This window comes from Muscardinus avellanarius (assembly GCF_963383645.1).
Source record: "Muscardinus avellanarius genome assembly, chromosome: 3".
Lineage (NCBI taxonomy): Eukaryota > Metazoa > Chordata > Mammalia > Rodentia > Gliridae > Muscardinus > Muscardinus avellanarius.
Genome location: NC_137788.1, coordinates 48,801,580 through 48,826,230, shown reverse-complemented (window position 1 = coordinate 48,826,230; position 24,651 = coordinate 48,801,580). Strand labels below are relative to the sequence as shown.

At 40.1% G+C, this 24,651-nt stretch overlaps 1 protein-coding gene across 1 annotated transcript in view; it reads left to right on the top strand.

Annotated features, from left to right (window-relative positions):
- The window catches only part of C8B (complement C8 beta chain), a gene marked incomplete at both ends in the record, with an annotated part of 51,357 nt that overhangs the window by 16,304 nt on the left and 10,402 nt on the right, over positions 1 to 24,651 (top strand). Inside the window, 8 exons of the mRNA XM_080691429.1 lie at positions 153 to 309; positions 3,610 to 3,751; positions 5,677 to 5,818; positions 6,553 to 6,685; positions 9,382 to 9,579; positions 13,404 to 13,644; positions 16,572 to 16,700; positions 17,375 to 17,538. Coding sequence (XP_080547555.1) covers positions 153 to 309; positions 3,610 to 3,751; positions 5,677 to 5,818; positions 6,553 to 6,685; positions 9,382 to 9,579; positions 13,404 to 13,644; positions 16,572 to 16,700; positions 17,375 to 17,538 — 1,306 coding nt within the window. The remainder of the gene's footprint in view (positions 1 to 152; positions 310 to 3,609; positions 3,752 to 5,676; positions 5,819 to 6,552; positions 6,686 to 9,381; positions 9,580 to 13,403; positions 13,645 to 16,571; positions 16,701 to 17,374; positions 17,539 to 24,651) is intronic.

The following is a 24,651-nucleotide window of genomic DNA, read 5'->3' as shown; positions in this document are numbered from 1 at the left end:
TTTGTTGGGTGAATTAACCACTACAGGAATGATAAACTGATAGCCATGCATTAGTGAACAAATATATATTTATTGGATGGATGGATAGATGACTGGAGATAATGTCATTCCCTTCTAATACTTGACTCTTTTCTTTTATGATGACTGTTCAGTGGTGAAAGGCGTCATTCCTTTGAGTCTAGGGCAGTCAACGAGAGCCTTGCTAAGAACAGACAGACACGGAGCGTGGATGTCAGCCCAATGCCTGTTGATTGTGAACTGTCCAGCTGGTCCTCCTGGACAGCATGCGACCCCTGTCAGAAGAAAAGGGTAAGAATCTGGACCTCAGGATGGCTCTAGCTTACAAGAACCCTGATCCTCAGCAAGACCGGTCAAGGCACTGCCAACAGTGCCCAGGACAGTATAGGCCTTCAAGAATGTTGGCTGACTCAGTTCTTGAACCTTTATCCTCTGAGATGTCTAGTTAAAGCAGTCAGATCCTCTGTCTGATCCTTCAACATCATCCAAGCACAATTGACTTTGTAGGTTCCTAGTCAGACCTCCTGCTTCCAAGCTGCTCTTCCAGCCCATCTTTCGTGGTACAGCCAGGGAAAACTACCACATAGAAAGTTGGACCCATCTTTCCTTAGCTTGAAACCATTCAAAGTCTACCTAGGGTGCAGAGGAGAGAGTCCAGCCTGGTAGTATAACCTAACCTGACCTGCATCTCCACAAAAACCCCAACTCTACACACTGAGTATTTGCATTCTTGTAGCCACTTCACTCTGTGCCTTTGTTCATACCTTTCATGCCAGGAATGGCCTTTTCCATGTCCTTCACTGGCTAATACATTTACTCCCTTCTCATAACTTGAAACTCACTCAGGGCCATCTCTTTTGAGAAACCCTCCTTGACTGCTTCCCAGCCCCACCTTCTGTTAGATAAAGCAAGCTGCAGTAGATCCTTAAGACCCTGTATTCTCATGCTAACCACACCACTCCATGGTGCTTATTATTTATCTTCACTCAACAGTAAACATGTAAAGACTTACTCAGTTCTGTGTCTTAAGTACGCAGGCCAATTTTTGCTACAAAATAGGTGCTTCATCAACATTTTTTGTTTGAGCTTATTTTATTTTCTGATTTGTCTGTAAAAAAGGAAGGATGGTTGTCATCCTTTTCACTAGACAGACAGGTAAATAGAGACTCAGAGCAGGTAAGTAAGTTCTTGGGGTCCCCTAGGAAAAAATGCAGGCCTTGAGCTCAGGCTGCTGACTCCTCTACTGTTCTAGTAAAACCGACCCTCGCTCTGGTATTTGTCTGCAGATAAGCCTTCCTTGTCATGGGAGCACTGACCCAGTGTCCTTGCTCTGGGAATAGCGGATGGGTCAGGAGAAATAAAAAGGTTACTGTGTACCCAGATCTTTGAGAAAGAAAGCTTATCCCAGCTAGGACTCTAAAGAGGCCGGGGAAGTGGGCCCAGGACAATTACACAGTTAATTGGATCAATGGTGAGAGCCAAGCAGGATCATTCAGTTCCCAGAGTAGGTTTTCTTGCTGAAGTTATCAACATTGATCCAATTATCTGGATAATTGCTTCATCTGCACCATCAACCCGGAAGACTCAGCATGAGCCAGCTAGCCAGAGCACCTCACTCTGAGTTTGCTGCAGACTCCCTCAGCCAGAAGTCATCCCTGTCTGCAGGGTCACCAGCTGGGGGCTCAACAAAACCTTTCAACCTCGACTCAGAGATGTATGTGTTCTTTCTGTCATTTCCACACTCAAGTCCACCTGGCCTATGAAGCCTGGGGCTAGTCTTCCAGTGGGGTATGTGTGTGTGCGGCTTTATTTTAATGCTTAATCAACATATGTGTACTTATTAATAGAGTATGGTATAATAAGTTGGTACCTATGTACAATATGTAATAATGAAATAATAAGTTGATATCTATATACAATATGTAATAATGAAATCAGAGTAATTAGTATTTCTATCTCTTCAAACATGAGCATTTATATGTGTTGCTGCATTAAGAATCCTCATTATCTTTTCACTAGTTATTTTGAGTTGTATATGTATTTTTTGTAGACTGTAGTTACCACGCTGTGCCATGGAACATAAAACAACTTTTCTTCCTGTTTTAGAACTCATTACTCACCTTCTGTCTTCCTCCCTCCTACTTTTCCTTTGTGGTCTCCAGCTCTTCCACTCTCCCTTGTGCACTCTTCCCTTCGGTCATGATGAGTTCCTCTTTGCTCTTCTGTCTCTCAGCTTTGGGCCAGCAGCAGTTTGCCCTGACCAGGTTGTTCTTCTCTGCCATGCTCACACCAGCTCTCTGCGTCTGTCCAATACTCTTACTCAGCTGGCAAGTTTCAGCCTAGATGTCACTTCTTCTAGAAGCTTCCACCATCTTCTAAGTTTGCTTTGGAGCTTCCGCTCTGTGCTCACAGAGAGCTCTGTAGTTGCCCTGCCATACATCCATCACACTGTTGTCACTGCCAAGTGCCCACCATCACTGCCATTTATGACTTCTTGAAGCCAGGATAAAGGGCCTGATTATGATTACAAACCAAGCTAGGCATTGTATTACAGGTGCATGCCTGTAATACAAATGCTTGCGAGGCTGAGACAGAAGGTTAGCAATTTTGAGATCAACCTCAGCAATTTATCAAAACCCTCCGCAGCTTAGTGAGACTTTGTCTCAAAATAAAAAATAAAAAGGGCTAGGGGGTTAGCTTAGAGATAGAACACCCCTGGGTTCGATCCCTAGTATAAAAAGAAAGAAAAATAAAAGATTAAAACCCAACATACAAGCAAGGAAAATTAACACCCTACTTTTTAACATGGAGTAGTTCAATCAATATTTTTAGAATAAATGAACAATAAGGTAGACATTTTAACATGGAGTAGTTCAATCAATATTTTTAGAATAAATGAACAATAAGGTAGACATACAGTAATACTGGCTGCTAAAAATCATTGATAATAAAAATAGCTACAAGAAATTGTACTATGTGCCAGAAAAACACCAACACATTGAGATTATATATTTAAGTTTAAACTCTAGAACTATACATTTAGGTAATGTATTGTCCCCAGTTTACAGATGAGTAAAATGAGACCTACAAAGGTTAGTTTACTTGTCTAACATCAAATAAGTAGAAATTATCAGGCCAGTGTGGCTTGTTTCATTTATTTGAGAAATAAAGGGGAAAAATAAATCAACCCACTAAAGTAATTAAGCTGAGAGATAATTTATATTTATTTATTTACTGTTAAACTGGGTACCTGTGTCTGCTTGCTAACTCTGAGTTTCAAAGTCCATGCTTCTCCCACATTCAGCAAATCTTGACAGATCATTGTCGATGTAGAGATTAAAGACAAGTTCCCCAACTCAGAGATAGCTCTCAGCCTAGTGAAGAAACACCCAGGCAAACAGCCACTCGCCACACAGACCCTTAAGTATATACAATGGAGGAAGCCCAAGGGCAGGAGAGCAGTAATCCACCATGCTGTGCTCTCCTGCAGGCCAACCCTGGCTGAGGACCCCTCATTTGCATAGAGTATCCCTCTTCTCCCGAGGTCCTAGAGGTCCCACCTCAGGTTCACCTTGCTCCTCTCTGCTACAGTACAGACATGCCTACCTGCTCCGGCCCTCTCAGTTCCATGGGGAACCATGTGACTTTCCTGACAAGGAAGTAGAAGACTGTGTCACCAGCAGACCATGCAGAAGTCATGTGCGATGTGAAGGCTTTGTGTGTGCGCACACAGGTATAAATGGGCCTTGGAGTGGGAGGGGAAGCTCATGATGGAGAAGGTGGCACATGATGGAGGGAGGGCAGGGCGTGAGAGGTGCTCCTGATCAGGGCCCAGGACAGGTCAGGAGGACTCCTTGTCTTCATGTCTCTTACCTCCTTTTACATGTACTATTTCATCAAAATCCCCATATTTTCATCATTATTATCCCCATTTTGTAATCCGAGGAATTGAGACTCAGAAAGGATTGTACTACAGAAGAGCTTCAGTTGGGAGTTTGCGGATGCAATTTACATCCATTGACATCAAAAGCATGTGTGTTAGGATCAGAAATCCTAGATCAGGTCTCATTGTGACTTTGTGATCTAGAAGTTACTTAGCCTTTTCCTCTTTTGGTTCCCTCAATAGAAAATCGAGGGTGATGTTAATACTTTACATGTCTGTCACTAGTGGTTAGTGACATGACCTTTGTACACTTAGATCTGCTAGCTCTCAGAGCTCCGGATTTGGGTACAATGTGACCAAACCTGAAACAGGTAAATAGAGAGATTAACATCACTGATCTCTGAATAATATTTAAGAAAGTAGTCCCAGTCATTTACATTTCTGCATCACCAAAGTCCAGAATTATGCCCAGTGCATTATATAATCAGTAAAAATTATTGATTATTGGAAAGAAAATAAGGTTGATGGGTGGACGAAAAGAAGAAAGAAGTACACAAATTATCTACTGCAAAATGAAGTAAACACTTGTCTTTCCAACTCATTCATTTAGCTAATCTAAGTAAAAATATGTCATTCTATACCTTCAGGGTATAGAGTGAGAGTACCTTAAGGGTACTTTGACCTAAATTATCTAGATGAGAGTTGCAACTCTCTCTATTCATTGTACCCATGGGGATTGTTCTTTGATATCTATCAAAACAGAGATAAGGATTCTCAGAGCAATTTCCTGGTCTTATTGCAAATGTAAAATTCCATCCAATAAAATGAAGAGACTTTTTTACATTGTGTCCATGGGCTCATTATGGCCAATGTTCCATAATTCTGGACAGAGTCATAATAGTTATTCATGCAGGCTCTGGTTTAAAGGCCTTGTATAAAACATTTGAAGACCAGATTGTTATGTTTCTACCTCTAACATCCCAAAAACATTTGGTTAAAATGACCCAACACATGTAATGAAACAAGGCCCCTATTTTGCGGAGTGAATGCCTCAACAATATACAAGTATTAAAGGAAGTCAAATCAGTGGAGAAAAAGCTTAAAGGAAGCAAAAGTGAAACTAATTTTTCACAGTCCAAATGACTGGTACTGAAGGTAGTGTAGGTTCAGGGAAAGGATTCATGATTAGACAATGACAGGTTCTAATCCTGCCACAAATATTTACTAGCAATGTGTAGTTGGCCCACCAAAACACAAACAATAGGAATGCTACCATTTTTGCAGTACCTACCATAAGTCAATACTATTTTATTTACTCATTCAAATGCCCTACAACCTTATGGGGTAGGTATGACTTTCCTATTTTATAAACAAGAAAATCAAGTCAAGGAAGTGAGGTAACACAGGCATGGTGATCAGCTAGTGCTGCTTTCAGGGACCACCAAAGCCATCATTTTTCAGCCCCAGGTAGAGATCAAGACTGCCCTCCTGTCTGGACATTTAGTTCCTGCTCATGGTATTTTCTTATCTCCACCTTCCCCTCAATGGTTCAAAGTAATCTCTTCTCAGTTCTTTTAAGAATACAAGCTAGACTCTTTTGGAGAGGCAGCAAGTGGTAAATATCTTGTTAGTGCTCTTATCAACCTTCCCTGACTCATGAGAACTGACCAAAACAGAACATGAAAGGCCCTGTCTGGCACCTGGCAAGGTTTATGCCCTATTAGATCCTCTCTTGACAGCCTCCTGACTGTAGCAGTCTCCTCTCTCCATTCCAGGGAGGTGTGTGAACCGCAGACTTCTTTGCAATGGGGACAATGACTGTGGTGACCAGTCAGATGAGGCAAACTGTAGAAGGATCTACAAAAAATGTCCACATGAAACGGACCAATACTGGGCAATTGATAGTCTGGCCAGTGGGTAAGTTTCTGTCTTTTTGCTGTGTGGATGGAAAAGCCCCATAAGAAATAAAATAAAAAACAAAGGAGCAAGCTCAAACGAAGTGTTTCATTTTCCTTTCTGGAAAAAAAAAAAAAGACTATAGTATAGGTGGATTCCTCTAGCTACTCTCTGAAGATAGATCCAAGTGGCTGTAGAAGCCCTTCCTTGGGCCACAAGAGGTCTGGCTTAGTAACGCTGGGACACAGCTGTGCAAGGAAGCCATGGAGCCTGCTCTGAGGTTTGGGACCTGGACACAATTCACCTTCTCCCTAAACATCAGATTTCAGTCCTTAAAGGCTATCATCAAACAGAGACTCTTTGCTGGGGATCATTAGGTTCCTTTCAGGGCCACCTTATGAGATAGGATAGTCTCAACCTCCTGGGTGAGAAAATTAAGGCTCCACAAAGTTAAGTGGTCTCCAGGTCCACAGAGTGTGAGGGCAGCAGATCAAAGTCCACGGTGGGGTTCGAGTAGGCCCTGCAGGAAGAAACACCTATTGTAGAAGGAGCAGAGTAGGATGGGAAGGGTAAGATGAGAGTGGCTGGGAGTAGACCAAGATGAACCTGGAAAGCTAGACTGACCAGATACCCAGGACCTGGAGTGCTAAACCAAGGTGTTTTCTGATTCACTCAGCAGGGTCTGCCAACTGATATTTCACACCCTGAAATCCTAACCTTTGTGCCTTCTTCCCTGCCCCGTGCCTTCATTACAGGATAAATCTGTTCACAAACAATATGGAAGGCCCAGTTCTTGATCACAGATATTATGCTGGAGGATGCTCCCCCCACTATATACTGAACACGAGGTTTAGGAAACCATATAATGTGGAAAGCTACACCCCACTGGTAAGAGACTGCCATAGCTGCTGCAGGGCAGTGAGAACACTAGATGAGGACCTGGAGCTGTATGACCTTGGACATGTCACTCTTTTTCTTTCATCTTTATTTTTCATGTGTAAAGTGGGTGGCCCCTCCCTCTATACCTTGTGCCTAGGATGACCTGTGATATGCAAAAATAGCAGTAATAATTGTAGTAGCAATGATTACAATAGCAATAATATCAGTAGCTATCCTAAAAATAGGACAGCTTCAGCCAGTCGTACTGGTGCACAACTATAATCCCAGTCCTTGGGAGTCTGAGACAGGAGGATCACAGATTTGAGTACAGCCTCAGCAGAATAACAAGACTTTCAGCAACCTAGTGAGCCCCTGTTTCCTAATGAAAAATAATAAACAGGGCTGGAGGTATAGTTCAGAAGTAGAATACTCTGGGTTTAATCTCCAGTACACCCCCCCCCCATACACACACACACAGAAAAGACACTTAGGATAGGATTTGGAGTCAAATATGCTACGTGGCTTATCCACTTGTCACCATTTAGTACCCGAAGTGCTCTGGTTTCTTCTTTTTATATTATCTTTAAAAGTTCTTCTTGGCGTGGTGATGCACACTTGTAATCCCCGCGCTTGGGAGGTGAAGACAGGAGGATGGCTCAGATTCGAAGCCAGGTGCGCTAGCTTAAGAGACCCTGTTTCCAAATAAAAATATTTAAAAAATAGGTCTGGGAGTGTAGCCCAGGGGCAGAAGGGCTTCCAGGAACCGTAGTATCACCACCAAAAAAAAAAAAAAAAAAAAAAAAAAAAAAAGTTCTACCTGCATTGAGGAGTTAAGTAAAATAATGTGAGTGTTCAGCATAGCCACTGGTTGAACAGTGGTTTTTCAGTATGCTCGGTACAGGATAGTTCTTGGTGTTACCATAATTACTAAGAGTTTGCCTATTAAACCAGGCATAATTCTAAACATTTTTTTTTTTTTGCGGGTCTAGGAATGGAACCCAGAGGCATTCGACCTCTGAGATACACCCCCTGTCCTATTTTTTTATTCTTTATTTTGAAACTGGGTCTCAGTGAGTTGCAGAGGGACTCACTAAGTAGCTGAGGCTGTCCGCGAATCCCGTCTCAGCCTCCCAAATGCTTGGATTACAAGCGTGCACCACCACACCCAGCTTTAAACATTTCAAGTTATAAAATGCTGCATGGATGTAAGACTGTATTATGTTTCAGATGTGGACTTAGAAGCCTATCTCAGGGTGACTTCAGGATAGACTGTGTTACTGTGATAAACACATACTTTCCAGCAGATGAGTAAACAGTTGGTCCTGGGCCTCAGTTTCCTCATCTGTAAAATGAGTAGGATGTATTAGAGGATGTTGGTAATAATGTCCACTCCCAGGGTGCACAGTTCTGGAAGTTAGGTTGCTACCTTCCTCCTCCTTCTTACTTCCTGTTCTTCAACTTCCAACACTTTTTGGCCAAAAAACAAATAGCATAGGGCCAAACATACCCTTCATCAAATATATCCACTCCATCCCTGTAGCCTCTATTTCCAAGGGGGATCCTGGAGCTGCCACTTGCTGTATACATTAAGATAGATCCTTGCCTGGGCAGGACACAGTGCTTAAAGTCTCTGCTCCCTATAGCCAACATTGTTTTGAATATCATGCCAGTCATTCTGGTAGGTTTGCCTGTATAAATTTAATCCTCAAAACAGTCCTAATATGGGGAGGGATGATTGTCATGCCTATTTAATGTATGGAGAAACTGAGAAATAGAAAGGATAATTAATTTTTCAGAATCATTCACCTCAAAGAAGGCAGTGACAGGGCACATCTCAGCAGCCTTACTTCAGATGACCTCCAAGTCATTCCTGCTCCTGCCTTGGCTCCAGAAGGGTCCTGCCCTCTTAGGGAATCACAGATGTGCAGAAGCTGTGGCAAGGAATGGAGATGACTTGTAACTGGTCACTCCAGGGCCACCAGGATGGTATCCCCTACTGTTCCTCTATGAAAAGGACAGTGAACACTGATTTTTGAGCAAGCAGCATTCCTAGGTTCTCTCAAAGGCAAGTGGATGAAGAAATACATTTTTACTCGATCCCTACCATTGCTTTTGACCAGATTCATCAGTGTTCACCTATACCACTATCCAGCCTCCTCACTGGCTTGTGTAGCTCCAAACCCATTCCTTCCAATCCAACCCCCATGCTGGCTCAGCATGGTCTTCCCAAGGCTTCATTACTCTCTCTGTTGGCTCATCTTTACATTGAGCCCACATTTCAGAGAAAATAATTCAAAATTTTCCACACTTGATGCCAACACATTCTTTAGCAACACCTGCCCATCTCCCTTACCCTTGCATCTTCTGATTCAGTGCACAAGCATCATTGCAGTTACTGGAACATCCCCATCTCTATGCCTTTGCAGGAGCCAAACCTATAGCCCAGAACATCCCCTTGCATTTCTGCCAGTTAAAACCCAAAGCAACCACCAACCTCTGGGTGTCAGCCACAGTATTGAACAGGTCCATCTCTCTTCCTGAATCTAAAGCCCTTGGAGTGGAGACACAAATTGAAACTGATTTCTCTGTATCCAGAGCATCCAGTTCAGCTCTGGCACCCTATAAGAGTACAGTGGCTATTTTCTTATGTGTACTGAATTGATTTGATTCAAAGGAAGTTAAAAAAATTTTTTCTCTTCCTTTAGACCCAAGGCAAATATGAATTTGTACTAACAGAATATGAATCATACTCGGATTTTGAATACAGTGTTACGGAGAAAAAAACTAGCAAGTCTAGTTTTAGCTTTGGTTTCAAGATACCTGGTGTATTTGAATTTGGCATTAGTGAGGAAAGTGATCAAGGCAAGCATTATATTAGCAGAACCAAACGATTCTCTCATACTGTAAGTACCCTTTTGTTGCCTTTGAATTTATATGTATTTAATTGAAATTTCATGCTCAAGATATGTCTGTCCTGTGCATTACTCCTAATCCTAACAACCAATAAAATTTCTGTTATCTTGAAAATCTTTTTATAAAATAATAGCTGTGTTGCAATCACTTTTTAGAGGGGCCAAGTAAAGACAGCATTCTATAGATCTTAAGGCTCTTCTTTTAGTTTTCAATAAGCTTAAAATGTAGCTTTGCTAGACCAAGATGCCTCCGGAAACTTCAAACCTCCACAGCTTGACTTTCCTCCAGACACTCAGCTAAAATTTATCTCTAAAATGTCACTCACAACCTCTTAACTCTGACCTCTTGGGGCATTTTTGGTAGAGTTGGTTGTACCTTTACTCTTTTTTTCTTCTGCTTTTTTTTTATCTTCTTTATCAACTTTCTTCCTGAATTTAATAGTTCTCACCTAGCCTTTATTTAATTCATGGTCATCATTTTCCCTTTTTACCTATTATCATCATGGGTGATTCTGCTACTCACCTCCGCCTTTTCAGTCATGAGCCTTCATCACTGCATCTCTTCTTCTGTTAGGCTCCAGACCTGCCCTGTCCCTCTTCTGAGCACCACACCTGAATGCCTTGATCATACTCCAGAACCATTTCCTCTCCCTTTTCAGTCTACTTTGGTGGAATTCTTTCCCTCTACTTTTCCAGCCTAAGAGATGCGGAATCATATTTGGCTCTCGCTTCTGCTTCCTGTCCACATCTGGTTACCCAGCCATTCAGTATTGCTCTCTAATATTTTGTACCCTTTGATTACACCTTAATTAGCGATTATATCTTAATTAGCTCAAGGCCTTTCATATCTTGCTTTTTCCTACTAAATGGTCTGCCTGTCATGTACATTTGCTGCCAAAGAGAGTTTTCTATGCTATTTCTGAAGGTAAAGGGTAATGCCCAGTGATTTGGTAGAAGAAGAGCAATTGGAGAGGGAAGCAATAGAATATGATTGTTAGAGAAGCGAGTGACAGGCAGATCTGGGGAAACTTGAACTTCAGGTTAATGAAAGTATATTTTATTCTCTAGCCACTGAGAGTTTTCTACATGGGCATAAAAAATTAAACAAAGGGGGATATGAATGAGATCAAGTCTGAAATATGACAATGATTCATATGAGAAGAAAGAAATGGTGATAGGCTTAGAAAGATCTCTGCTGCCAATATATTAACCAGTAAGAAATGGGGAGTCAACATTAATTAGATTGTGATTACCTTTGCTTCTCTTTCCTCAGCTCCTAGGCTGTGAGTTTCTAGGGGACAGGCTGTTTCTTTCATCTTTAGTCAAGAATGGCACTTAGTAGGTGTTCAAGACTGGATGTAGCAAGAAAGGATAGAACTAACTCAATGACACTTCCTAGGAGGGGAAGAAAGGGTGCCATCCATTGACTCTCTCTTTTTCTGCTATTCTCTCTCCCTTCCCCCTCACCTTCCCAATTCAAAGTGCCACTTAGAGCATACTAACACTGCCAGGCACTGCACTAGAGACTTGATACCTAGAGACAAATCTTTTTCCCTTGTTCAAAATTATATTATTACATTTTGAGCTTTTTACATTTATGGGATATGGTATGATAATCTGGTACAAGTATACAATGTGTAATGATACAGTCATGGCAACTAGAATGTCTATCTCCTTAAACATTTAACACTTCTTTGCATTGGATACCTTCTAACTCTTCTAGGTCTTTATGGAATATATTGTTCTTTCCTTTCTGTTCATGGTCTAGTAGGAGTGGTAAACATGTAAGCAGATAAATCATTCTTAATTGTTTACCAGCTGTAATTCAGCATGTCATATGCTACAAGAGAAATATGAGCTGAGTGCAATCTCAGAGGAGTGTCTGGGACACTCAGGTGGTGTCAAGTAGGACAGTCACAATGGGTATGGCATGTGTCGGCCATAAAAGGGAGGAAAGAGCATTTCAGGCAGAAAGAACAGGATTTAAACAATTAGGCCATGAAAGGAAAGAGCATATTTGGGAAGCAGTGAAGATTTGGCTGAGTGCTGATGTACACTGCAGTCAGTGGAAAATGAAACTTCATTAGAACTTCAGTGTTGTGGCAGATGAAGCCGGTGATGCTGTTGGGGGACAACTTGTGAAGGTCCCATATTCAAAGAAAGGGAGCTAATTTTTATTCTGAAGCGATAAGTGAGCCAAACAGGGGTTTGTCTTAAACCCAAGGAGTGTCATTATAACACCATATTAGCTTTTGGATGTCATCTCTGATTGGTCCATTGAAAGCAGGCTAAAGAAAGAAGGGAGATCAGCGGGGAGGCTTTTATTATAATATGTCAACCCAAACAACAATCAGAGAGAGATTCTCCAAAGAATAATGATACATATTTGGGGATTACAGAGCAATGGAGTATACATTCCATGGTCAACTATATGGGTATTCAAGGAGGTTGAGAAAAAGGCAAGTTTTAAAAGGCTATAATGAGCAGGATTACTTAAATATGATATTTTGAAACAAAAATCTCTAGCCATGAAGATAAATAACAAGATGTCACCAGGCCAAAGTGGAGCAAACAATTGCAGGACAAAGGTCCTTGGCGGAGTATTTTTTTTTGTGTGTGTGTGTAAAGTTGCAGTGAGGTTGTGATTTTTTATATGAGGTTGTGATTCTGGCAGTCTTTTGCAATAGTTGCTTTTATCAGGCAATCATGCATATGAACCCTTCTCGCATAACCTCCCAGCTTTATTTTATTCATTTATATATTGTTAGAGTTTACACATCCACTCCATTTTTTTATTTTGACAAATTTCAAAAACCCAAGAGGAGGAGATGTGACTAAAAAGACATGGAGAAGCCATGAACAGAGAACCTAGTGACTGCGGGGTAGGCAGGGTAGGGGAGAAGGAAGAGTCACGAGCCACTGGGCAGGACCAGAATGCTGTGAGAGAAAGTCAGGAAACAGAATAGGGGAACATGCAGGGCCTTAGGATTGGAGGAGAATGCCCCTCACAGACATTTCCTACCCTTCCTCATAGACCAAATATAGTTTTCCTGCCTGTATCTGAGTAGGAACCTCTCATCACAGGTGGCACTACTGCCACCTGATGCTTATATTTTTCTGGCATTGTCAACAATCAGTCTATTCCAGGGGACATCAAACTTTTTTTCTGTAAAGAACCAGATAGTAGGTTTTGTTTTTGGGTTTGACAGGACCCTAGTGTCTCTGTTGCAACTCCTCAGATCTGCCATGGCAGTGTGACGACTACCATAGACAATATACAAATGAGTGGATGTGGATTCATTATAGTATCATTTATTTGCTTATATTTATTTGCTATTTTTTATAAGTACCCGATTTAGCATTCAGGCTGTACCTGCTGACTTCTGCCACACACTACCTTACCTAGCTTTCCTAAAGCACCACTTTTGCTCCTTTTGGGGTGGCTTTTCTTTACAGATTTTAAGAAACATAAGCAAACAAGTTGCTCTTGGGAGTTAGCTAGCTCTGTTCCATTCAGAGCAGCACTGTACACCCCAGCTGTGCTCTGCCCTGCGTGTTCCCTGGTTTCCCTTCAAACTCCTCACTTGCTAATGTAAGTATTTAAGAGCAAGCTCTTCCATGCTGACAAGGAAATCATAATATTTACTACAACTGAGAACTTGTCAAAGAGTATGTCTTCTCTCAAATATCCTAAAAGAATCATAAGAGTGGTGACCCTGGGCCAAGAGTGTCAAATGGTATTTAGAAAGTTCATCCTGTCATTTCAGATTCTTAACTTTAAATGTCTGTTTTTCCCATGTTGATATTTCATTTAGAAAAGCAAGTTTCTGCATGCACGCTCTGACCTTGAAGTAGCACGTTACAAGCTGAAGCCCAGAAGCCTCATGCTCCATTATGAATTTCTTCAGAGAGTCAAGCGGCTGCCCCTGGAGTACAGCTATGGGGAATACAGAGATCTCTTTCGAGATTTTGGGACCCACTATATCACAGAGGCTGTACTTGGAGGCATTTATGAATACACACTCATTATGAACAAAGAGGCCATGCAGAGAGGAGGTACAGTACCCAAGGACTGTGGCTTACCTGAAGGACACTTGTGAGTGATGAGGTGATGGAATGTCTCATCCTAGTGGTTAAGACGAAGTCCTGAGATACACTTTCAGTTTCCTTCTACCTACCTGGCTACACCTTCATAGTGACATTTGCAGATTCTTCTTCTTTTTAATTTGTAATGTCAGTCTTTCCAGCCTAGCCCTCTGTCTGGGCCATCCCCTTTTCTCCACTTACACTATCTATCCAATCACATCCAATCTCATGGCTTTAAATGCCTTCAATATGCAGGTAATCCCTATTTATATATGCATTCTGGATATTTTCACTGAACCCAATAGCTTATGTTGAAATGCCTCCTTTATATCTCAAGTTTTTGTAATTTTATTGGTGCACTGTAGTCTCACATCATAATGTGGATCATGTTGACAATGGCATATATTCACACAGCACTTGGTGACCCCCTATTCACATGTATAAACATATTAAAATGTAGCTTTTTTATTGGTTAACCTCAGCCTTCTTTCTCCTCTTCCCCTCCTTTCTGGCTCTGCTGAGGTTTCCCGCTCATTATCTGGAATATCTCTGGTATCCTGATTACTCCCTAACTTGATCATATTAGAGAAAACATACGTTCCTTCTCTTTCTGTGCTTGGCTAATCTCACTTAACATAATGTTCTCCAGGTCTTTCCATCTTCTTGTGAATAACATGATCGTGTTCTTCTTTATTGCTGTGTATATTGTGTATATTTCCTAAAATTTTGCAATCTATTAGTCTGCTGATGGAGACCTAGATTGGCTTAATATTTTGGCTATTGCAAATTAGGCTGCTATGAACATGGGTATGAAACCATCAAGAATCTAAAGAGAAAGCCTATAGAATGGGAGAAGATCTTTACCAGCTGCCACTCTGATAAAGGGCTGATATCCAGAATATAAAAAGAGCTCAAGACTCTACACTAGCAAAACAAATAACCCAATTAAGAAATGAGCAACTAAAATAAAGACACTTCACAAAAGAAGAGAATCAAATGGCCAATAGATATATGAAAAAATGTTCAACATCATTAGCCATCAGGGAGATGCAAATCAAAACTACATTGAGATTACATCTAACCTAATCAGAGTGGCAAGCATAAAGAAGTCAAATAACAAAAAATCCGAGGATGTGGGAAAATAGGAAGTCTTTTACACTGTTGGTGGGAGTGCAAACTTGTTCAGTTGTGATGGAGATCAGTGTGAAGATTTCTTAGAAAACTGGGAATAGATCCACTATATGATCTGGCTATACCATATCTTGATTTGAATATCACAAACTTAACAAACCACAAAGAGAACTTTTTTGTCTTTCCCCAAATATATTTCTCTTACTGCTATTCAAATCTCAGAAATGGTTCCACCGTCCAACCTGGTTTAGGCCAAAAACTTAGGAGTCAGCCTGAATTATTTTTCTTTCCACCCAATCTAATAGCAAGTTTTATCAGCTCTGCCTCCAAGTTTTCTGCTCTATTTTTTTCTATGACCATTATGGTAATAGTATGACTTACTCTATGATCAGTGAGTGTTTCACATTCAAATGTAATGTGCATGTGAATTAAAGGCCTATTTTGGAAGAAGTTGGTTCTAATTCAGTAGATTCGAGGTGAGACCCACAAGTCAACATTTCCAACAAGCTTGGAGATTATACTGATGCTACTGGTCCATAAGCCACACATTTATTACCTAGGTCTGAGATTGTTACCATTGTCTCTAAATTAATATGCAACCCCATGCCATCCACACCTGTGATCTAGCCTCCATACAGATAACCTAAGTCTTTCCAACTCTCATCAACCACAGGTCTCAGTTATGAGTTATGCTTTCCAACCCAGTGTTCTGCCCTACAATAGGGCCTTTGTCACATAGATTATAGTGACAAAGTCAGGGATTAGTTATAAATCCACTGTACTTTTAAGAGGACCCATGGTATGTAATGTAAACTTATGTCAATGTGACCTCATTCTTGCCAAAGTTTGGGTACCTTTCTCCTTAACAGTGGTTTCAAAATTGGTTTGCATGGCTCCTAAAACTGCTTCCTACAGAAAGCCTCTGTAATCACACACTAGGGAAATAGATAACTAAACCTATTCTTGGAGTTTCACCATGTACTGGAATAGATGATCACTCCACCTCTTTTGATGAAAAATTTGCTACACTTACCAGACCACAGATGATCCTTTTCTTGTTAGTACCTCCTAATGACTCATGGGATTCATTTTCAAAAATATGTTTTGGAAAAAATTGATCTATACCAATATTGTGGGAAACCCTAGTAGTCAAAGTTGTTCTTTTCCCCCTGTACCAGCTACAATATAATACCAAAGTTTGCTTCTGTAAGTCAGCAGAGATTTCATCAAGACCAGGGTAGAGGATGCCTTGGGGAGAACCAGGGAAAAACAAAGTAGTAAATAATTTGAAGAAATGAAGAAGAAAGAAGGGAAGTTGCTTAGCCAGGTACAATGCCAGTTACTTTATATATTACCTCAATTTATTAATAACACATATTTTCTGCTATATCAAAAATTAGAAAAAGGTAAGTCAGGGAAAACACAGAAACCTCTGTGCTCACTGTATTTGATCATTAGATACCTGATAGTCAACATTTTAGAAAATGACTCTATTTTTTCTCTCTTTGAAAGGTAAAAATCCTCAGAGAGTCTTGGGAGGAGGATGAAAGAGGAAGTTGAGTTTGATCTCTAAGAAGTCTTTGCTTTGTGTCTGTAGCTGCCTATATTTCTTATCATCAGGGTGGTGACCCATTTATTTGAACCCAATAGGGATTCAAAGGTCCTGTGAGGTCAGGAATGGTTAGGCCTCTAGAGTCAATCACAGTAAAAGGGACAGAGTGAGTTACCTGTTGGGTCTCATGGACCTCACTTTTTGCTTCTTTCAGATTATTCTCTTAGTGATGTTCATGCCTGTGCCCAAAATGGTTTCCAAATTGGTGGTGCCATTAAAAAGATCTATGTCAAGCTGGGTGTGTCGGAAAAAAAATGTGCGGGCCTTCTGAATGAAATCCAAGGTGAGAGGCAAGGGTGTGGGACTTGTAGGCTTTTCATCTTTTATCTTCTGGAGTTTCTGGTCCCAATCTCTCTTTGTGATAAGCACTGGATTCTAAAACACTTTAATTACAGTATAAATCCACCCAGTAACATCTACCAATCTCCTACTGTATACTTGGCATAGGAAAATGAATAATATTGAATTTCTATTCTCACAGTACTTGCATGAAGTAAGCCAACAAGGAAAGAAGCGATGACAAGGTTATATGCAGCCTGGGCCATTATGGCAGGCTTTCTAGCAGAAGAGATTTTCTTTCCTTCCTCCCTCCTTCTATTATATGTCCCTCTATCATCCATCTATCTATTTACCAATCTAGTGTCTATTTGATTTCTATCATCTATTGTCTACGTATATATCATCTGTTGTCTTCATACCAACTCAGTGACTGGCACCTGTAGATGCCTAAGATAACTATCCCTTCTTTGACCTATTCTCTCCTTGTGTTACCTGTGATTGGGTGAGCTTTCCTTTTTACCCCGTGCCCCGTGACTTTTGCAGACAGGAATATCTGCCACATCTCCCAAGTGAGCTCAGTGAATATTCTGATAACCAAATTGTTGGTTGAACTGCAATGAGTTCAAAGTATAAAAGTGAATAGTCTGATGACATGCCAGCTCCTAATGCCCATTTCAGACAGAAATAAGAGGAGCACCATTGTGGAGGACTTGGTGGTCCTTGTACGAGGAGGAGCAAGTGAGCACATTACCACACTGGCATACAAAGAGCTGCCCACGGCCGACCTGATGCAAGAGTGGGGAGATGCTGTGCAGTACAACCCAGCTATCACCAAAATTAAGGTACAGCTGCTCTACCTTCTTGACTCTCTATTCATAACATAGCTTCTCAATCCCCACAGTGTGCCAGAGTAGAGAATGCAACATACTGTAAATGCAAGCCCTAAATTTGTGACACATCCATTTTAGTGAAAAAAATGATCTAAAATGAATAGATTATAACACACTGCTCAGTACCACTGAGACCTCTGGCTTCCTCTCTCTTAAATGCCAATTTGCTAAAGAAAAGTGGCAACTAGTTTCTGATTCTAGTCTTCTTAAAAGGAACACTCATTCATTCGTTTACTGAAACACTCATGCATTTCACCAACAACTTGCTTCTAAGTTCTCCTGATATGTTATAGGAACTAAGTAAGCTACTGTAGGAAAATACAGGAGGATGTCAAAATAGAAAGTCCAGTCTAGAAGAAATGAGAAGACACACACATGCACAGCTCTTTTAAAACAAGAGAAGACGTCATAATAATTAACATATTTGGAGCATCTACTATATTCAGGACATTCAGCCAAGGGCTTTGGAAATGTTATTTCATCTAATCTTTGCAATGGTCTGCAAGTTACATGTGCTTACTTCACCTCCTTTTGTGACTAATACAAATTGAGGGTCAGAGGGGTTGTATCTATCTGTGTCTGCTCCCTCCCTTCCCCTCTTCTGTGGACGTGGTGAACACAAAATAACAATTCTAACCACCTGTCACCCAAACAAGAGGAGTCTGGCAAACTTAAACTAGGAAGACATTTGTCAGAACAGAACTGACATCTCTGTCATCAGTGGTAGCTCCTTGCCTGTGGCGACTTCTACACAGCATCCAGAGTGTGTATCATACTATCCTTTCCTTACCAGTGTCTTTACTGCCCTTAAGGGGCCATTGTTCACACCCAGGACAGTTCCCTTTGCAGTCAAGGAGGAAGACTGAGGAACTACAGTTCTCATGAGAGACTCTGCCACCCCGACCCTGGCAATTTTCAACATTATCTATTTGCATGTCAAATTCATAGTCTCTTCCGAACAAGAAGGGAGCCATTCATATACTCTCCTCTACACACATTCAGCAGTGACACTCAGGGCACAGTTGCTGGTGTCAAAAAAGAAATAAAGTCAGGTACAGGTTGCAAGCAGGTTTGACTGATGCTATAGTGACATTGGTTGGCATCATAGCTGGGCATAGGGAAAACAGAGAATTTAGAGAAAAATGAGTCCCTGGTTTTATACTTACTGAAATATCTTAAAAAGTAGATATTGAAGAGAATTTCCTGGTTACTCTGTGAGATTGAGCATGGCTGCCAGCACATTGGGATGCGTTAGAGAGTCAGATCTGTTTTCAGGAGTGTTACAGAAGTGAAAAAGACAAATGCATTGAATGTTTGTGTGTACCTCTTAACCAATGCTAGAAACATACTCTCAGCTGTAACCTTTCTCATATACTCTTTCTGGTAAGAGAAAATTGCAAATGGCTCCACATTATCTCAGAATAACTCTGCTCTACAGAACCAGCTGACCAGGTAGTTGGGTGATGATTGATTTTCAGGACAGCAGTGCCTACTAGATAAGCATTTCTTTGGCTAATGATGGAGTACATTAATGAGTCTTTAAGATCAAGATCTGATACACAATTTCTATAGATAAGTAGGCTAAGAAGGAGACCACAGAAGTACCCATCCACACTATTAACTGGTAAAATTTAGACATGGAAAGATGGTAACTTTATCAAAGAAGAGTTAAGAGAGAGCAGTAAACGTATAATGTGATTTTTAAAAGCACAAAACATTGTAATTATGTTCAAGATGTAGGAAATGAGCATATGTCTCCAAGATAAAAAATAGAAGTAAAGTTTGGAATACATTTGATTTGTAATTATAATAAAATTCAAGAACATAAGGAATTTATGAAATAAAAATAGAGTCTAAGATGTTTAGACACTAATCAGCTGAGGGAGAAGTGGCTGAACATGGGAAACCAAAACCCCATAGCAGAATTAAAACCTACATTAGAAACTATAAAGGACAGACTTGACACTGTAGAAAACTGAGTCAGTGATGTGGAAGGTACTGTAAAAATGTTCTTATGATACAGAAACAAAATAAAAAGAGATAAAAACAATGACAAAAAGAAAATATGATGGATAGCGTATGAAGTTGGAATTCTAAAGCACAAAGACTTCTTCCTGATGAAGAAACAGGATGAAATGTGAAGACACATTAATCAAGCACATAATAAGAGAAACTTCCCTGAGCTGATAATACAAAGTGAAGAGCTCATTGAAAACTAAACAAAACAACAGTGCTGAAACATGTCCTAGTGGAATGTTTCACTTTTAGAAACAAATATATCTGACAAGAATAAAAGTCAAATGGTCTTAGATGTCTTTGCAACATGAAATGCCTGAAGATAGTGGAGTAACAAATAATAGGTCTTAAAGGAAAATCTTGTGACTTAGTGAAATGGTCATTTATGGATTCCAAAGACATTTTGAGATGATAAAAGAGTTGAAAAATAAGTTTTAGTATCAGATAAACAAATCACTTTTTAGTATAAGAACCTCCCAAATATCGCATGGAGTATACTTATTATGAAAAATACTTAATTATTTATCTTACATTCAAATGTAATTAGGCATCTGGTGGCATGCCCCTGTAAACCTAGTGATTGGAAGGCTGAGACAGGATGATCACAGGTTTCAGGTTAGCCAGCAACATAGTGAAACCCCATTACATAACAAAAAATAAAAACATAAAAAGGTTCTGGAGGTGTAGCTCCAATGTAGAATCCCTTGGACTCAATCCCCGGTAACACACACACACACACACACACACACACACACACACACACACACACAACTACGTGTCCTATATTTAAACTGGTAATCTTAGTAACAATATCTGTCATCTGTGTACACTATATAGTAATTAGGGTACCTGGCTCACAGGCTGGGACCTAGGCTGATGCAGAGGCAATCATTTGGAGCATTGGCATATCCCAGAATAGAAGGAAAAATATGGTAATGAATTGGGCATACACAGAGATCAGGATAGGCTAGGTCATACTACAGAGAAGTAACTGGCAAAACTCAGTGGCTTAGTCCAAAAAGATTTTATTTCTTAATCACAGGACATTACCAAGAAGTATTAGTAAAAGGGCTCTACTTGAGGTAGTCCCCAGGGACCTGAATGAGAGGCTTTATCTCCTTGTTGCTCCATGGTCACTATAGCAATGTTTTTGTTTACTTGTTTGTTTGTTATTTTATTTTTTACTTTTATTGGTGCATTGTATTTATACATCATAATGAAGCAAAAAACTTGTATAGACATAAATGCACACATTACCCAGCCAGCCCCCACCCAGTCCCTACCCCACTCCCTCCCCATCCCTCCCTCTCATGCTTGGCTTAGTGGTTGACTATGATATGAATAAGTACATTGTGCCCTTTAAAGAGTTTCCTTCTCCGCCCCCCTCCCATCCCCATAGTTAGGTTGCCTTATTTGCTCCTCTCTAGGATCTCATTTTTCACCTGGAGTTCCTCCTATGACCCCTTTCACCTTAGTTTCCACATATTAGGGAAAGCATCCGAATCCTTACATTTTGTGACTGACTAATCTCGCTTAGCATAATGTCCTCAAGATCCATCCATTTCCCTGTAAATGCTGCAATTGTGTTGTTTTTATGGCTGAGTAAAATTCCATTGTGTACATATTACACAGTTTTGTAGTTCATTCATCTTTTGATGGACATCTTGGCTGGTTCTATAGTTTGGCTATGGTGAATTGTGCAGCTATGAACATAGATACACATGCATTAGTTTGGTAGTTTGGTTTCCTTTCTTTTGGGTAGATACACAGAAGTGGTATTGCTGGATCAAATGGTAAATTTGTTCCCATTCTTCTGAGGATTTTCCATACTGTTTTCCAAAGTGGTTGCACTAATTTGCAATCCCGCCAACAATGTTTTAGAGTTTCCACTTCTCCACATCCTCGCCAGCATTTGTTGTTGTTTGTATTTTGAATGGTTGCCATTCTAGTTGGGGTAAGGTGAAATCTCAGGGTAGTTTTGATTTGAATCTCTCTGATTGCCAATGATGTTGAGCATTTTTTCATGCATTTATTGGCCATTTGAATTTCTTCTTTCATGAAATGTCTATTTAGTTCACTTGCCCATTTTTTGATTGGACTATTTGTTTTTTAGTGTTGAGTTTCTTGAGTTCTCTGTATATTCTAGATATTAGTCCTCTATCAGAGGAGTAGGTGGTGAGAATCTCTCCCATTCCGTTGGCTCTCGATTGAGGTTCTTGACAGTTTCCTTTGCTGTACAGAAGCTCTTCAGTTTCATGCAGTCCTATGTATTGATTCGCCTTTTAGTTTGTTGTGCCTTTGTAGTCTTGTTGAGAAAGTTTTTATCTGTACCTATGTGTTGCAGTGTTGGACCCATGCCCTCTTCAAGGAGCCTCAAAGTCTCTGGCCTAATTTTGAAGTCTTTGATCCATCTTGAATTGGCTCTTTTGCAGGGTGAGAAAGTGGGATTCATTTCCAATTTTCTGCATATGGTTAACCAGTTTTGCCAACACCATTGGTTGAACAGGCTATCTTTTTTTCAGTGTATGGTTTTGCCCCTTCTCTTTAATATAGTACTTAAGACTCTAGCCAGAGCAATAAGGCAAGAAAAGGAAATCAAAGGAGTACAAATAGCTGGCTTATCTAGTACTCAGCAACTTAAGTGAGACCCTGTTTCCAAATAAAATATAAAATGGGTCTGGGAGTATAGCCTGGAGGTAGAAAGCCTCTGGGTTCCACCTCCAGTACCACCACCAAAAAAAAAAAAAATTAAAATGATTAAAAATACTCAAAAGCATAGGAAGTGATGGAATTGGCATTTATGTAAGTTAGATAGGAATATAATTTGGTACAACTTCATATGTAAAGAAATTAAAGTTATTTTCAAAATATTATAAATAATTATAGCTTTTGATCTAATAATACCCAATATAAGAATATTCTAAAGTACTAATTTTAAGAATTGACAAAGATGAAAGTATAAAGATATATTAGGCCGGGTATGGTGGCACATGCTTGTAATACTAGCATTTGGGAGGCTGAGATGGGAGGATCATGGTTCGTGGCCAGCTTCAGCTACTTAGTGAGGCCCTCTGCAACTTAGTGAGACCATGTTTCAAAGTAAAGAATAAAAAAAAAATAGGGCAGGGAGTGTAGTTTGGAGGTCAAATGCCCCTGGAATCCATCCCCAGATCCAAAAGAAAGAAAGAAAGAAAGAAAGAAAGAAAGAAAGAAAGAAAGAAAGAAAGGGAGAGAGAAAGAAAGAAAGGGAGAAAGAAAGTAAAGGAGAAATAAATAAATATCAGGTTTGGCTATTTGTAGAAGCAAAAGGGAAGAGAAAGAAAAGGAATATCTTAAAGGCTCAACAACAGAGAAGCAAGTAGGTTGTGATTCATCCATATAACACAAAGGCATGGAAAATCATTTTATCTAAGAACATTACATAATATGGGGAAATGCTCATTTTAGAGGAAGTTTAAAATAGAATATAAAATTGCATTTATATACCAATTTGGCATGAATATTAGTCCATCCACCTGTCTAAAAATTGATACTAGCTGGCATGGTGTCACATGCCTGTAGTTCTAGTACTTGGGGTGCTGAGATAGGAGAATTGCAAGTTCAAGGCTAGCTTAGTGATATCCTAAGCAACTAAACAAGACCCTGTTTAAAAATAAAAAAATACAAGGACTGAGGTTATATCTCAGAGAAAGAATGTCCCTGGGTTCAATCCCCAAAACAAGAAGGAGAAGGAGGGGAAGAGGAAGAAGAGGAAGAGGAGGAAGAAGAGAAGGAAAAAAAGAAAGAAAAGAATGAGTGGAAGAAAGAAAAAGAAGAAAAGTAAAAATCTATGCTAATAGGAAACAGAATACAATATCAAGAGTTCAGAATCCTTTCTGCCTCTCACTGGCTATGTGAGTTTTCTTAGTTGACTTCACTTTCTGTGCCTCAGTCTTTACATTTGTACAAGGAAGAAACAGAAGACTCCTGGACTGACAAGATTGTTACAAAGATCATGTTAGATAATATATGTGAAGTGATGCGTTCAGTACCTTACAAATGCTAGCTATGATAATGGCTATTTGTTATCTTAAGAGTATGGTTATCCATTGTAAAGAATTGCATAAAGTTTAATCAATATTGCCTCTATCTCCTTATAGCAACATGATAAATAAAATTTTTCACAAGAGCAGGCACAGTAAAGACCCAATGACCAATGTGAGTATTTAGGATTGATTATTTTGGGGAGAGGTTTAGAAGAGGGAAGAAAAGAAAAGGAAGAAAAGGAAGAGAGAGGAAGAAGGGAAAAGGGAGAAAGAAACAACAAACCACAGAATAAACATTTGTGTTATATTAACTTAGTTTAAAAAGAGAACTATGGAGTTCTGTGGAGTTGCTGCTAAGTTCCAAGGTAAACCACCACAGTCTGAAAAATATGGAGATCCCTGGGATAGATATTGGAAATGAGAAAGATGGAACCATTTTTATCATCAGTCATCATGAGTTGGTAAGGAAAGCCCAGGCTGCAGGGTTGAATTCTTGCAATGTCATTTCATGAGTTCTCTGACCTTGGTCAAGTTACTTGCTCTTATCTGAGAATCTAGCTAAGAATTGCTATCTTGTGAGGATGATATGAACCCTATTGGTAAACTCCCATGCAACTCCTGAAACACGGTGTATGTGGAAGGTTTATTCTGGTTTGGCTGCCGGCTCACTTTCTCTCCTGGAACAGACTCTGTATTTGTAGGGAATGCCACAAACTCAGTATTTCTAGGATGGTTAAATGTAGCCTTTTATGGTGCTTGAGAGAAAAAGCAGACTGTTGGAGGAGCTCTTCATTGGTGTAAAACATGCTCCCCCTTCCCTCTTTTTAGCCCCCTCCCCATGTGTGGCCAGCAGGCTGTTCTACAAACAACTCCGGGATCAATTCATTGACCACAAAATGGTGAGACAATGGGACCACCAAGGGGCTTGCTTTGCCCACTGGGGCGAAGGTCAGCATCAGATGCATTAAGAAATGGAAGCAATTTTCTTCCCACTGGAGGCTTCTATTAAGCATGATTGCCTGCA